The 14526-nt window shown below is 44.0% G+C and overlaps 2 protein-coding genes, 1 long non-coding RNA gene and 2 other non-coding genes across 5 annotated transcripts in view; 3 read left to right on the top strand and 2 right to left on the bottom strand.

Moving 5' to 3' along the window:
* The window catches only part of LASP1 (LIM and SH3 protein 1), a 48259-nt gene extending 39850 nt beyond the window's left edge, over window positions 1-8409 (bottom strand). The window contains exon 1 of the mRNA XM_042967636.1: window positions 8269-8409. Within this exon, the coding sequence (XP_042823570.1) occupies window positions 8269-8391 (123 nt within the window). The 5' untranslated portion in view covers window positions 8392-8409. The remainder of the gene's footprint in view (window positions 1-8268) is intronic.
* On the bottom strand, window positions 286-2220 carry LOC122233753. Its single transcript, XR_006211448.1, has 3 exons — window positions 2070-2220; window positions 1149-1343; window positions 286-803 (listed from the first exon to the last, which is right to left on the bottom strand). It is a non-coding gene; the product is annotated as an uncharacterized LOC122233753 (long non-coding RNA).
* Window positions 1687-1758, top strand: TRNAC-GCA. The gene has a single exon. It is a non-coding gene; the product is annotated as a tRNA-Cys (tRNA).
* A 41-nt stretch (window positions 8410-8450) lies between the features above and the next one.
* RPL23 (ribosomal protein L23) lies at window positions 8451-14295 on the top strand. The gene is made up of 5 exons (XM_007085766.2): window positions 8451-8556; window positions 9138-9221; window positions 9557-9685; window positions 13949-14062; window positions 14163-14295. The coding sequence occupies exons 1-5, from the start codon at window positions 8544-8546 to the stop codon at window positions 14243-14245; spliced, it is 423 nt and encodes a 140-aa protein (XP_007085828.1). The 5' UTR covers window positions 8451-8543; the 3' UTR covers window positions 14246-14295.
* Window positions 9258-9392, top strand: LOC122233857. Its single transcript, XR_006211581.1, has one exon. It is a non-coding gene; the product is annotated as a small nucleolar RNA SNORA21 (small nucleolar RNA).
* Window positions 14296-14526: the final 231 nt, after the last annotated feature.

Below are 14526 nucleotides of genomic sequence, written 5' to 3'. Positions count from 1 at the left end.
CAGTCGGTTAAGCGTCCGACTTCAGCTCAGGTCACGATCTCACGGTCCGTGAGTTCGAGCCCCGCGTCGGGCTCTGGGCTGATGGCTCAGAGCCTGGAGCCTGCTTCCGATTCTGTGTCTCCCTCTCTCTCTGCCCCTCCCCCGTTCATGCTGTGTCTCTCTCTGTCTCAAAAATAAATAAACATTAAAAAAAAAAATTTTTTTTTTAAAAATCTGTGAAGAGGGTAGATCTCATGTTAAGTGTTCTTACCACAATAAAGGAAAGGAAAAAGATGGACACAGAGAGACAGGTTAGGATTCTATTTCAGTAGTGCAGGTGAGAGATGGTGGTAGTATCTTAGATTACAACAGTGTATTTGTTTCCTATTGCTGCCATAAACAAATCACCACAAACTTATTTCCTTAAAACAACACAAATCTACTATCTTATACTTCAGGAGGTCAGAATTCCAAAATCAAATTCACAGGGCTAACCTCAGGTTGACATGCCTGTATTCTTTTGGGAGGCTTTAGGAGAGAATCCGTTTCCTTGGCTTCGGTTGCTTCCAGAGGCCACCTGCATTTCTTGGCTCATGGCCCCTCCCTCCATCTTCAAAGCCAAGGTAGAACCTCTCACCCTCTGATCTCTGCTTCCATCCTTACTTCATGTTGGTAGCTTGAAATGGGCAGGTGGGAGTATTTGCGCCATGGGAATTGGCAAATGCTATAAATCGGGTCCTTTGAAGCCAGTTGTCAGCCATTTACCAGCACAGCACTACTTCTGATTCTGATTTTCTCGAAGAAGGAAGAGGCCAGCTCTTCAGCTAAGAGGGTGAGGAGAGAGACGATATGGAAGGTCTGAGACAGGAGAAAGTGTGTGAAATAGTCACTTTGGTGAGAAAGTGAACCTAGTCAGCCAGTAGTGTAGGAATACCAGAGAGGGTATTTTGAGATTGATGAGTTGACACAGGACTCGTGAGCTCTCCTCCAACAAAATTCAGCTGCTTGGGTGCCAGTTTGGTGTAATCAATGTGAGAGTTGAGTTTAATTACGATTGTGGTTTGGCTGGCAACTACAAACTAGGCTTACAGTGAACCAGGCGCTGTGCCAACTACTGTGGGGGAATACAAGGACGAATGTAAAGTGATCCCTGCCCTCGAGGAACTTACAGTCTAGTTGGAGAAACAAGATCCGTACTCCAAGGGGAAAACATTACTGGCAGTCGAGAAAGCAGATGCAGAGTAGCGGAACTGCAGACACAGGTGCTGGATAAAGAAATGAAGTCCCCGACTCTCTGGTAGTGAGAAAGAAGAAATGGACGGGCAATCACAGCTAAAGGAAGAGCTTTCCAACCTAGGGGAAACCTGTTGATGTTTGAAGAAGCAGGGGGAGAGGAAACGACTGAAGATGCTGAGAACTGAGACAATAGAAGCTCATCTGGTACAGGAGCAGAGAGGGTCAAAAAGGGCAAGGGAAGCACTTCCTCTCCTGCACACAGCACTGGACTGGGGGATTCAGTGCAGCTCAGGTTGCACGCAGGGAGGATGGCACTGCTAGGAAGAATCTTCCCTTGGTTCTTTGTATCACCCTGGGAAACTTGAAATCATCGGTTTAGTCAATCATAGGTACTAAACCGCTATTAATCACCAGAGAAGTCTGGTCAGTGAACACTACAATTAAGGTATAATCCCTTCATCTTTGGCAGAGGGGGGTATAGCTCAGGGGTAGAGCATTTGACTGCAGATCAAGAGGTCCCCGGTTCAAATCCGGGTGCCCCCTGCCATGTTTACTTTTAAGCCTTACTACCATCAAAATAGTAGGAAAAGGACAATGACTAACCACACAGGTATCTTGTCCATTCTGCAGAATGTCCTGGGAATACAGCAAATATAAACTACAGTGGATTTCAGGTTCTATAATACCTGAGTCAACATGCAGACAAAGGAATTATCATACAAGCTGGTACTGTCTGCAACCGTTCCAGGATCATTGGTAGCAAATGGTGGCCTGGGGACTTTTTTGGGGAGTGGGGGGAGTCTCTGAGGCCCTTTCTAGCAAGAGAAAAGGTAATCGTATAATACGTTATTTACCTGTTTCTTGTTCTTTCATGAGGTTACAGTAGAGTTTTCCAGAAGTTACATGATGTGCTATCATAACAGAATAAGTGCGGGAACATAAAAATCCAAGCTGCCTTTCATTAAGCCAGCCATTAAAGGGATCTCCAGAAGAAGGTAAAGCAAAGTCACTCTTACTGTTTGGAAAAAAGTAGCTATTTTTCATTTTAAGACGTTAAGTATTTTTAAAAGGCAATGGACTTATTATTATCATAAGTGCATTAAAAAATACTTACATACATTTCACAGTTTAAATGTCTGGTAAATATCGATAGATATAATTTATATAAACAAAAACTCTTTGGGGCCCTCAATAACTTAAGAATGTTAAGGGGTCTTCAGATGAAAATTTGAGAACCACTGCTCTGAGTAAAGAGGTGGTTCAGGGGCGAGCGTGCTGGGGTTGTGAGATGGCACAGGGAAGAGATGACATTTGAGCACAATTTTGAAGAATACGAGGATAAGGCAAGAATCCCGAAATCCTAAGCCATATGGTGTTGCTGGAGAGTGAAGTCTAAAAGGCAAGGTGATAGGAAATGAGCCCAGAGAGGAGGAAAGCCATTTCAGGAAAAGACTCCAATACTGTGCTTAAGGAGCTTGGACTTTATTGTATAAGCACTAGTGGGCCAGCAGAGGGTTTTAAGCAATGGAATCTTATGGTCAGACACTGGTGGTAGCACCTATTTAGAAGGCTAACACAGGGGAGCCTGGCTGGCTTCGTTGGTAGAGCATGTGACTCTTGATCTTGGGGTTGTGAGTTTGAGCCCCATGTTGGATGTAGACTTTACTTAAAAAAATAAAAAGGAAAGAAAACTAATACAGGCAGAAGAGCAGATTTCCTGGGGAAATGATGGTTTCTGTTTTGGACCTGGCAGGTTTGAAGAGCCTGTGGGGTAAAAGCATCCCAATCACCAATTCCATATATTGGCTAGAGCTAAGCAGAAATGTCTGGGCTGGAGATATAGATGGGGGAAGTGATCAGCAGAGAGATGACAATTGAAGCTCTCAGGATGGGCGTGATCACCCAGGGAAGTACAGGAGGAGACAGCATAGTGACTTTGAGCCCGTGCTTTGGAATCAGCCAGGTTTGGGGTGGTATTTCAGCTCTGCTTTTCACAAGCTATGTGGTCTCGGACACATGGCTTAACCTTTTTATTTCTCAGTTTTCTCATCTGTAAAGTGAGAATAATAATACGAGGGTTATTGGGAGGATCCAAGAAGTCACATTCTAGTAAAATGCTTAACTCAATGACTAGTACTCAGTAACATTCCATAAATAGTAACTTCTATTGTTAGTAGCATCATGGAAACCATGGGTGAAGAGTGTTAAGAAGGTGGGAATGGTCACAATGTGAAATGCTGTGGAGGTCAAGTAGGATAAAGACTGAGGAGTGTCCTTGGATTTTGAAAACAAGTAGGTCATGGTGACATTTCTAGTATAATTTTTCAACATAATTTCTAGTATAATTTTAGTCATGTAGTGAGGACATAAGCTAGATTACAGGAGTTCAAGGAATGTGTGCATGCAAGAAATAAGGAAGTAGAGATTAATCATTCCCAGGCCTCTGGTTTTCATGGACCATTGAAATTACACACACACACACACACACACACACACACACACACACACAAACACACAAAACAGTGGCATTGGGAGGGTGGAAAGCTGATATAGGGTTGTAAGAAATATGTTTAACACCAAAAAAGATGAAAAGAAGATAATTCCAGAATAATAGGCAGTCCTTTAAATTGAGTAAATGTAACTTTATAAGAAACACTATATATTCCAAATATTTCTAATTTTGCCGTAAGTGAATGAAAGCTCCTTTATGCAAGGATGCTGACATATGGAGATGATTGAGATCAACTTCTTCATTTGTTCAGCAACCAATCAACGTGTATTTACTGAGTGAGGCCATATCCTAAGTGCTCGGGATGTACTGTTGAACAAAAAAAGAACATGAACCCAGGCTTTATGCAACTTATAGACTAGTTATAGACTAGTTGGGGGGAGGGGCCATTCAACAAAAAATCTTCAAATGTATATTTATGAATTGTAATAAATAGTATAAAAGACATTTTAAAAATTAAAAAAAACAGGGGGATGCCTGGGTGGCTCAGTTGGTTAAGCATCTGACTTCGGCTCAGATCGTGATCTCACGGTTTGTGAGTTTGAGCCCCACATCCAGCTCTGTGCTGACAGCTCAGAGCCTGGAGCCTACTTCGGATTCTGTGTCTCCCTCTCTCTCTCTCTCTCTCTCTGCCCCTCCCTCATTCACACAGTCTCTCTCTCTCTTTTTTTTTTCTCTCTCTTAAAAATAAACATTAAAAAAAATAAAAATAGGGGCACCTGGGTGGCTCAGTCGGTTAAGCATCTGACTTCGGCCTCAGGTCACGATCTCACGGTTCATGGGTTTGAGGCCTGCATCGGGCTCTGTGCTGACAGCTCAGAGCCTGGAGCCTGTTTCAGATTCTGTGTCTCCCTCGCTCTCTGCCCCTCCCCGACTCGCGCTCTATCTCAAAAATAAACATTAAAAAAATTAAATAATAAAAATAAAATAGTATGAAAGAAAATGCAGCATGTCAAAATAGCTTACAACAGGGGGACCTGACCTAGGATGGGGGTCAGGGCAGATTTCCCTAAGAGACATTTAAACTGAAATCTGAACTTCAGTAGACATGATGTACATGATGAGGATAGGCAGGGTAGAGTGTTCCAAGCATGTGTGAGACTTGTGGGTATTCAGGAGCATGGACAGTATCTGGGACTAAAATGTCAACTCTTTGGAACAAAAGCAAGCATGGTGCCAGATAAGGTTGACAAGGTAGGATGAGGCCAGGTCAGGGCCTAGTAGACCACCATATGGATTTTAACTTTGATCTAAGAGCACTAGAAACCACTGGAGGATTTTCAGGAGAGTGACATTGTAATATTTGTATTTCTGAAAAATGATTCTTGGCCATGAGTGAGTGGGTGGAAGAGGGAGAAATAGAGGTCAGGAGGTATGCTAGGAGGCTTCAAAAGTAGTTTAAGTAAGAGATGGACCGTAGCAGGACTAGAGGAGATGGAAAGAAGTGGATAGACATGACAGACACTGTTTTTTAAATGTTTATTTATTTTTGAGAGAGACAGACAGAACGCGAGCGGTGGAGGAGCAGGGAGACACAGAATCCGAAGTAGGCTCCAGGCTCTGAGCTGTCAGCACAGAGCCCGAAGCAGGAATCGAACCCACGAACCTCGAGATCATGACCTGAGCCAAAGTCAGAGGCTTAACTGACTGACTGAGCCACCCAGTCACCCCAACAGACACTTTTTTTAAAAAAAATTTATTTATTTTGAGAGAGAAGAAGAGCATGAACCTGGGAAGGGAAGAGAGAGAATCCTAAGCAAGCTCCACGGAACCCAATGGGGGGCTCAAACCCACAACTCTGAAATCAAGACCTGAGCTGAGCTCAAGACTTGGACGCTTAACCGACTGAGCCACCCAGGTGCCCCTAAGATTTATTTATTTGTTTATTTATTTATTTATAGATTTTTTTTTTTAATTTTTTAAGTAATCTCCACATCCAACATGGGGCTTGGACTCACAACCCCAAGATCAAGAGTCCCATGCTCTACACAGAGCCAGCCAAGCACCCCTACAACAGACCTTTATAAGGCAACCTGAAAAGGACTTGGCTAAGAGCCTCAGATGGACACCTGGATGGATGGTGGTTCCATTTATCAAGAGAGACACATTTGCTAAGGAAATCATATATTCAGAAACCCATGGAATTTGGTTGAGAAGTGAAAGAGAGTGAAAAATTGGTAGCTAGAGAAGTTGGTGGGATCAACTGAAGGCATTTTAAGAGTGATAAGAGAGATTTATAAATGTACGGATTTATAGACTTCTTAATGTTGAAGTGCCCCAGAGCTTAGCTCATGGTCTTTATTTATCCTTACTTTTTTTTTTTTTTAGATTTTTAAATTTATTTATTTTGAGAGCAAGATTGTGTATGTGAGTGGGGGAGGAGCAGAGAGAGAGAGAGAGAGAGAGAGAGAGAGGGATAGAGAAAATCCCAAGTAGGCTCCACACTATCAGCACAGAGCCTGATGCAGGGCTTGAACTCACGAACCATGAGATCATGACCTGAGCTGAAATCAAGAGTCAGATGCTTAACCGACTGAGCCACCAAGGCACCCCTAGATTTTTTTTATTTTGAATTAATCTCTACATCCAACATGGGGCTCGAACCTGCAACCCCAAGATCAAGAGTCGTTTGCTCCAGGTACCCCTATCCTTACTTCTTTATGATCTCATCCACTGTCATGGCTTTAGACACAGTTGACGCTTCAACAACATGGGTTTGAACTGCACTGGTCCACTTATATACGCATTTTTAAAAAAATATATATTGTAGTACTGTAAATGTATTTTTTCTTCCCTATGATTTTCTTAAATTATTATTTTTTTAAGTTTATTTATTTGAGGGGGAGGGGCAGAGAGAGTGGGAGAGAGAGTGAATCCCAAGCAGGCTTCACAACAGCAGCACAGAGCACAAGGTGGGGCTTGAACTCACAAACCCATGAGATCATGACCTGAACCAAAACCAAGAGTCGGCTGCTTAACTGACTGAGCCACCCAGGCACCCCTATTCCTTACTATTTCCTTAATAACATTTTATTTTCTGTCTTATATTCTAAGAATCCAGTATTCTGAATCCAGTACATACAACATACAAAATATGTGATCAATTGTTTATGCTATTGGTAAGGCTTCTGGTCAAGTAGGCTAGTAGTAGTTAAGTTTTAGGGGAGTCAAAAGTTATACATGAATTTTTGAGTGCATGGAGGAGTCAGAGCCTCTAATCCCTGAATTGTTCAAGGGTCAACTGTATACCTATATGCTAACAACTCCCGAATTTATAGATCCTTCTCTCCAGAACTTCAGGCTAATGTGTCCAACTTGTTATTTGAATTTTGTTTGGTCGTTTAATAGGCATCTAACTTAACATGTCCAACATTGAAGTCCGGTTCTTAACCCCCAAATATGTTCCCCCATAGTTTTCCCCAAGCCAGTTAATGGCAAGGCCATTTTCAGCTTGCTCAGATGTTGAAGGCCTTGGAGACATTTTGATTCCTTCCTTTCTTTCATGCCCCACATTTTGTTGGCTGTACCTCCAAAACACATCCAGAACCTGACCACATTACATTACCTCTACTGCTACCACTCCAGTCCAAATCACCATCATTCTTTCCTGAGTATTGCAAGAGCTTCCTAGCACATCTCCTTACTTGTAACTTTGTGTCCTTTCCCACAGTCTAGCTTCAATTAGAGTGATCTCAGGCACACTCATGCCTTAGGAAGCCTTCACTGGCTCATGACTATCTGTACTGCCCTTCCCTGCGAACTCCCTCACCTAAAATCTAATATCAAATAATCTTATTTGCTTTAATATCAGCTTCTCCCATGGAGCCCACACTGACCACATTGTTTCAAATTACAGTTTGCCTCTCCACCCACTTCCTGATCCCTCTTACCTTGCTCTTTTACTTTTCCATGGTATGCACCATCTAACACACTATACACTGCAGTTACTGTATCTATTGTTTACTAATACCCACTGTCATTGCCACCCTAGCAGAATCGTTTATCTGTTTTTCCCCCTGATGTAGTCTAATGTATGCCCATGACAGTACCTGGCATAAAGTAGGTGCTCAATTAATATTTGAATATATCAACAGAATGAAAGGGGCCAGAATGGGGAGGTTGAAGCTATAAAAGGGGTAACTGACATACCAGGATCCCTAAAATACAAATGGGTATGGAACCAAACACACACACACACACACACACACACACACACACACACACACACACACACACCCCCGCACACGGGATTATCTGCAGCGCTAGAATGGCTCTTCCCAATACCACATCCTTTTGGGGGAGGGGGGAGGGAACTTTCACATTTGTTTATTTTTACTCGCCATCTCTTTTTCAGCAGTTTTTTTTCAATACCACATCCTAAGGGTACCGTTTAGAGCTTTCTCGCTCGGTCCCCCACGCCCTGTGTTCTTCGGGGGCCCCTACACAGCACAGAACCTTTTAATCAATCATTTCTGAACTTCTAAGGTCCAGCGAAGCTCCCGACGCATATTACGTGCTCAAAAGAGGTTGTTGGGTAAATTTACCAATGTTTCTGTGCTCCCGACTACATTAGACTTCTTAAAAAGGAGACTCCGGACGTCACTCCAGCAGCCCTCAGCGCCGACACCGCCCACTTCGCCGCAAGAACTTAACCCTACGTCCAGCATTTATTACGTAATAAAACTGCGCCCTGAAGCGGTGGAGGGAAGAGGCGGATTGAGCAGGCTCCGGGACACGTGACGGGATTGGGCGGGGCATCAAAGTTCATATCCCAGAGTCCTTTGCACTCACTCCTTTTCCGACTCCTTGTTGAGCAAAGATGTCGAAGCGAGGTGAGTATCTGGGAGATCCTTCGCCATCTGTCGCGAGGTGGCTGCTGGTCGCGCCCGGAGCGGTGGCCACGGGCAGCTGTGGCGCTTTGCGCTCCTCCCGGGCGGAGAGGGAGAGGAGGGCCGCGAGAGAGCGCTGGAAGGGCTGCCGAAAGCGGCTGGGGGGGCCTGGCGGGTTGAGTTGGCCGGATCCGGACGGGACTCCAGACCGAACCTCGCAGGGTCGCTCTGCGCCTAGAGCTCCAGTAATGGAATTGAAGTGGGGCTGGCTTAGGCCCCATGCTGGGCGACTTGTGTGGGCTCCCGCCTTGCAAGAAGAGCTACGTGGTGCAAAAGCTGGAGCGAAGGTTGGGTGGTTCAGGCCCCTTACTCTCCACGTAAAGGCGGTAATAGTGTGGAATTGGCTGTTCGCCATGAGAACGGGGGGGCACATGGGGAGGGGTAGGTGGAATCCCAGAGAGAGGGAATTTAGTCTGCCGTTTCCCAAAGCACGTGCGAATGAATTTATACCTTACGAGTGTGAGGGCAACTCCGAACCATGACTTAGACAGCGACCCCATTCCTGTGTTCCTTCCTACCCGCAGGACGTGGTGGGTCCTCCGGTGCGAAATTCCGGATTTCCCTGGGTCTTCCGGTCGGAGCCGTGATCAACTGTGCTGACAACACGGGTGAGACCTTCAGCTGCACCCTGCCAACCCCCCCCCCCCCTTTTAAAAGCACTCGTTGGGCCTTGACTAATGACCCACTGAGCCGTCAAGAAAGGGCAGAGGAAAAACACTGCTTTTGGGTGAAGCAGCAGCATGCTGTGTTGTTTTGCTTCAATCGGTGGTGTGACAAGGTATTCCACCTTGGTCAGGTGGGGGGGGGGCGACTAACTCTTTGGGAGTAAGAGGGGAGGGAGAGGCTCTGGAAATGGTGGGGTGGGGTGGGGGGAAATGTTACACTGGGAGAACTGCTTAATAAGCTCTCCAAAAAAGTCATGTTTGTTTACATTCTTTTATAGGAGCCAAAAATCTGTATATCATCTCTGTGAAGGGGATCAAAGGAAGATTGAATAGACTTCCTGCTGCTGGCGTGGGTGACATGGTGATGGCCACAGTGAAGAAAGGCAAACCAGAGCTCAGAAAGAAGGGTGAGTGGAGGTCCTGAATCCTGCTGTTGCTTGGTGGACAGGTGCCCTTTACTAGAAAATGGAACAGTTACTCTGCCATTTTCAAGGCTTCTTAAAAGCTTGATTTTTTTTGAGAGGAAGTCTGAGCTATTTATCTGCAATTGAAGGTCTTCTCTTGGCTGTGTTAGAGACTATTCTCTTCCCTATCTGGTTTTGTTGTATCTGTTGCTTTTTTTTTTTTTTTTTAATTGTTTTAAATAATCTCTGCCCAGCCTGGGGCTTGAAGTCATTACCCTGAGATCAAGAGTGACATGCGCTAGTTGACTGAGCCAGCCGTGCACCCCATTGTTACATTTGTCCTTGTCCCCTTACGCCCTAAGTGTATTTGCCACACTGAAGTCAGGGCCCATCTTTTAAAAATGTAAGTCTGGGGTGCCTGGGTGGCTCAGTCAGTTAAGTGGCAGACTTCAGCTCAGGTCATGATCTCACGGTCTCTGGGTTGAGCCCAGCGTCGGGCTCTGTGTTGAGAGCCTGGAGCCTGCTTCAGATTTTGTGTCTCCCTCTCTCTCTGCCGCTCCCCTGCTTTCTCTCTCCCTGCCAGGAACTGCATAAATATTTGAAAAAACAAAAAAAGATTAAAGTGTAAGTCTTGGGGCACCTGGCTGGCTTAAATGTAAACCTTGGCTTGTCATTTCCCTACTTAAGTTCTTTCTTGGTTCCCAATACAAGCTGCGAGGAAGTACATATTTACCCTGCCATTTCCCCGCGTTCAGTGGATAGTTATAAACCACATCAGGTACCTATACCTGTAGAAACAAAAGCCCTGTCCTTGTAGAACTTAGTCCTTCTTCATGGTGCCTTCTCCAGCTCTATTGCTTTCAGGTCTTGATTTCTCCCTCCACCTTCCTTGGTGCTTCAGATCCTTTGTACTTTGTGCCTCCTGCCTGGAATACTCAAATGCAGTCATCTTTAGCTCACTTCCTTGTTAACACATCTCCCCATCCACCCCCCATCCTCCAGTAACCTAAATCCAAGTGGTATTTTTTGTGTAGCATTAGAGTTGTTTCTTCTACTTAAGTTCAGAAGAGCAGGCAACTGTCTGGTTCATTGCTGGTTTCTCAGCTGCAAATGAATATGGTGGTGTTTGTGTGTGTGTGTGTGTGTGTAATTTAAAAAATTTCTTTTAGTATTTATTTATTTTGGGGAGACACAGTGCAAGCAGGGGAGGGAGGGGCAGAGAGAGAGACAGAATCTGAAGCAGGCTCCAGGCTCTGAGCTGTCAGCACAGAGCCCAACGCGGGGCTCGAACCCACGAAGTAGGGGATCATGACTTGGGATGAAGTCAGACGCTTAACTGACTGAGCCACCTAGGCGCCCCAGTTTTTAAGTAATCTCTGCACCCAGCATGGGGCTTGAAGTCAGGATCCCAAGATCAAGAGTCACATGCCCTACCAACTGAGCCAGCCAGATGCCCCAGTAAATGTGGGCGTTGTTTGTTTTTTTGTTTTTTGATAGGCATTTAGAGTTGACCAGGTGTCAGGCAAGTTTCCTTTCCTGGAACTACTGATTTGAAAGGGAAGAATGAAAACTTGCATAAAGTGGTTGTGAGATTCAGGTAAAGCGTGTAGAGCATTTGGCCTGGGACACCTAGCACTTTGTAAGTACAGAATAACATAGTCTTCGTGTTTTAAGGCAGGTTCTTTTTATAGAGGAGATTAACTCGGGATTGTGACTTGTCAAAAGTTTGTCATGGTTGCTTCTAAATCTCTTCTGGTAGACACTAAAACGGGGAGCTGGTCATTGCTTAATCCCCACTAGGTGTAGGAGTTGGTCGAGGGGAGAAGGTTTTGGAGCACTTCTGACTTGTAATGTCTTGTCTGGTTTTATAGCTTCTGATACTCAGTGAACTTCAGCTCTTGGAACTTTCCTCCTGTACCTGTTGAGTCTGTCTGCCCTGGAATGTTTTCCTCTTCCTGAGGAGTCTGAGCTATCACTTGAATATACAGTACAAATATGATGGGTCTTGGCCACATACTGCAGTTACTCCTGATAAACCTGCATAAACACACATCTCTACCGCTTGGTTTTTTTAGCCTCTGGGTAAAAAATCTTGATTCTCCTTTAATACCACTTGAGGGTTTGGTAGGCAAGGAGTACCAAGCATTGTGGTTAAACATCGATTAATCAGTGTGTAAATTGAGATCTACATGTGACTGGACAGGCTTTCCTCTTAGAACACTTGCTGGGTCTGATCTGTGGCCTGGAAAGCTGTCAGAGAAGGGCAGAGCAACCCGCTTGTCACCGTTGGTGAGATGGCAGCAGTACATGTTGTTGGTCTCCATCTGATTATTGTGGGACAGACCAGAGAACGCTTCATGGTTTTAAAAACAGTTGTGAATTTCCAACTCTATCAATGTCTTACTTTGTTCTGGTTTCTGCTAAATGAATACATCCCCTCACGTTAGGCTTCCATATAGCAGAAACTTGAAATGCAGGCAGTGGAAAGGGGCAGTTTTGGAAGTCCAAAGTCTTGGATTTGTGTGGCCTTGTTCATCTGCTAGATTGGTCATTTGTGAGAATTTAAATGGTTATGAGTAGGGGTGCCTGACTGGCTCTGGGTAGAGCATACAACTCTTGATCTTGGGGTCATGAGTTCAAGCCCCATGTTGGGCATAGAGTTTACTTTTAAAAAAATGGTTTTGAGTAGATAAGGGCTCAGCAGGAGGCTCTTAGTAAATACTAGTTAACCCTCAACGTGTATTTCATTGTTAAAAACTTGGTCAGAGTCTATGTATAGAGAGAGTATTTGCCTCAAGGATAGCCAGGATCCCTGTCCTATAAAAAATCCTGTATTTGCAGTGTCTGACCTTGAATATGGCAATGTAACTCTTATCTCTATTTTCCAAGAGGAAAACTTGAACGTCAGATTCTTAAGTAACTTGTTCAGTGACTGTCAAGGTTTGCATGCAGGTTGTGTCTGACTTTAGTTCTTTCAAGTGCAGTAGATGAAGATCTGGGAAAGTGTTCACTTTATGTGCAGGTAAGTTTTTAGAAGTTACTTAAGACCCTGGAAAACAGTTCCTCAAAAAGTTAGACCCAGTTAATTACATAGGCAATAGAAGTTAAATTAAAATTGCCCAACTTTCAGACTTCCAAGAGATGATCACTGTTAATATTTTGCCGTATGTCCTTTTTTCTTGACTTCCGTGCAAAAAATTTCTTGTTTAAATGGGACCATGACCTTCCCATTAACCCATTCTTCTTGCTTCACAGATGATTGTACTACATATGAAAAATTACAGATAGACCTAATCATTTTTAAATGATTGTGTTTTTGCCATGAGATAGATGGGTTAATTCCAAGTTTTTGCTCTATTAACATACGTATGTGCCCAGCAGTTAGGCATTTGAGATAAAGTAGAGTGTGTGGTCACGATCCGGACGTACTCAGGGAGTTCAAGGAGTGTGTGTACACGTATGCACGCTAGAAGTTGCAGGGATTCTTTGGCTAAATTCATGTGTAAATGAACTGATATTTACATAATCTAACATGGTACCTATTCAGTTCCAACATAATCTTGGGGGGCAGTAATTTTTACATCTAGGTGTGTATTTTCTGAGAAGTTTTGATCTATACTGGGGTGGAACATTGCCTAATGAGTTAATAGCTTGGCCTCTCTACTTTTTCAGGGTTTTTTTTGTTTGTTTTTTAACATTTATTCATTTTTGAGAGACAGAGCATGAGCAGGGAAGGGGCAGAGAGAGAGGGAGATACAGAATCTGAAGGAGGTTCCAGGCTCTGAGCTGTCAGCACAGAGCCCGACGCGGGGCTCGAACTCAAGAACTGCGAGATCATGCCTGATTCGAAGTCGGGCACTCAACCGACTGAGCCACCCAGGCACCCCTCTACTTTTTCAGTTCTAAAGGGGGTCCCATTTTGTGATACTAGGATCTTAACAGTCCCCACCTGTTGGGTGAAAGCATAGAAGGTGCTTAGCAAGTTTCCTGCTGGTATGTTGCTAATTGTTCTCCTGAAAGAAGGTCCAAATTTACACTTGAAGGAAATGTAGGCAGTTTTGACTTGGAGTAAGGTCTTTCCATAAGGGGCGATTGGTGTTTGATAAGGGGTTTGTCTCTCAGACTTGCTTTTAGGGAATGAAAAGCTAATGGCGAGTATGCATTCTGTCCAAATGGAAATGTTGGAGAACTGGGTGGGATGTAAACTGCTTTCTTGTGGTGGCACTGGGACAGGTTAAATGACTGCTACCCTTTTTTCCCTTTTAGTACATCCAGCAGTGGTAATTCGACAACGAAAGTCATACCGGAGAAAAGATGGAGTGTTCCTCTATTTTGAAGATAATGCGGGGGTCATAGTAAATAATAAAGGTGAAATGAAAGGTAAGAAAGTATCCACGTTGTTCCCTAGGTCTTTGAGATGGGATGATTTAACCTTGGGTCTGTCTAATCTTACCTGTCACCACATTCTTTTTTTATGCAGGTTCTGCTATCACTGGACCTGTTGCAAAGGAGTGTGCAGACTTGTGGCCCAGGATTGCATCCAATGCTGGCAGCATCGCATGATTATTTGCTTTATCTGTTTTAAAAAAGAAGTAAAAGTTATGTGCTCCCAGTGTTTGCCTTCTTGTTCTCTTGTACCACGTTACTCTTGACACCATCTAGCCCTTGCCTCCTTTTGTAAAATGAAATTACTTAGTGCAAACTTTCTGGGGATGTGTGTGAAACAAAGATAAACAGTGCTTGCACTTTTCAACTCTATAGACACTTACGGACTTTCCAATTTCTTCTGTAAAAACTTAGTTATTTGGGTTTGGAGTCCTTGAATCGCAGATAGTAGGTACTGT

This window comes from Panthera tigris, chromosome E1 (assembly GCF_018350195.1).
Source record: "Panthera tigris isolate Pti1 chromosome E1, P.tigris_Pti1_mat1.1, whole genome shotgun sequence".
Classification (NCBI taxonomy): Eukaryota; Metazoa; Chordata; class Mammalia; order Carnivora; family Felidae; genus Panthera; species Panthera tigris.
Note: the sequence above shows the minus strand (reverse complement) of the source record. Positions and strands in the feature narration are given on the sequence as shown.

Coding starts and splice junctions, on each gene's coding strand:
- RPL23 (XM_007085766.2), top strand. Junction 9,686..13,948: donor ACCAGAGCTCAGAAAGAAGG/GTGAGTGGAGGT, acceptor TTTCCCTTTTAG/TACATCCAGCAGTGGTAATT. Junction 14,063..14,162: donor TAATAAAGGTGAAATGAAAG/GTAAGAAAGTAT, acceptor TTTTTTATGCAG/GTTCTGCTATCACTGGACCT.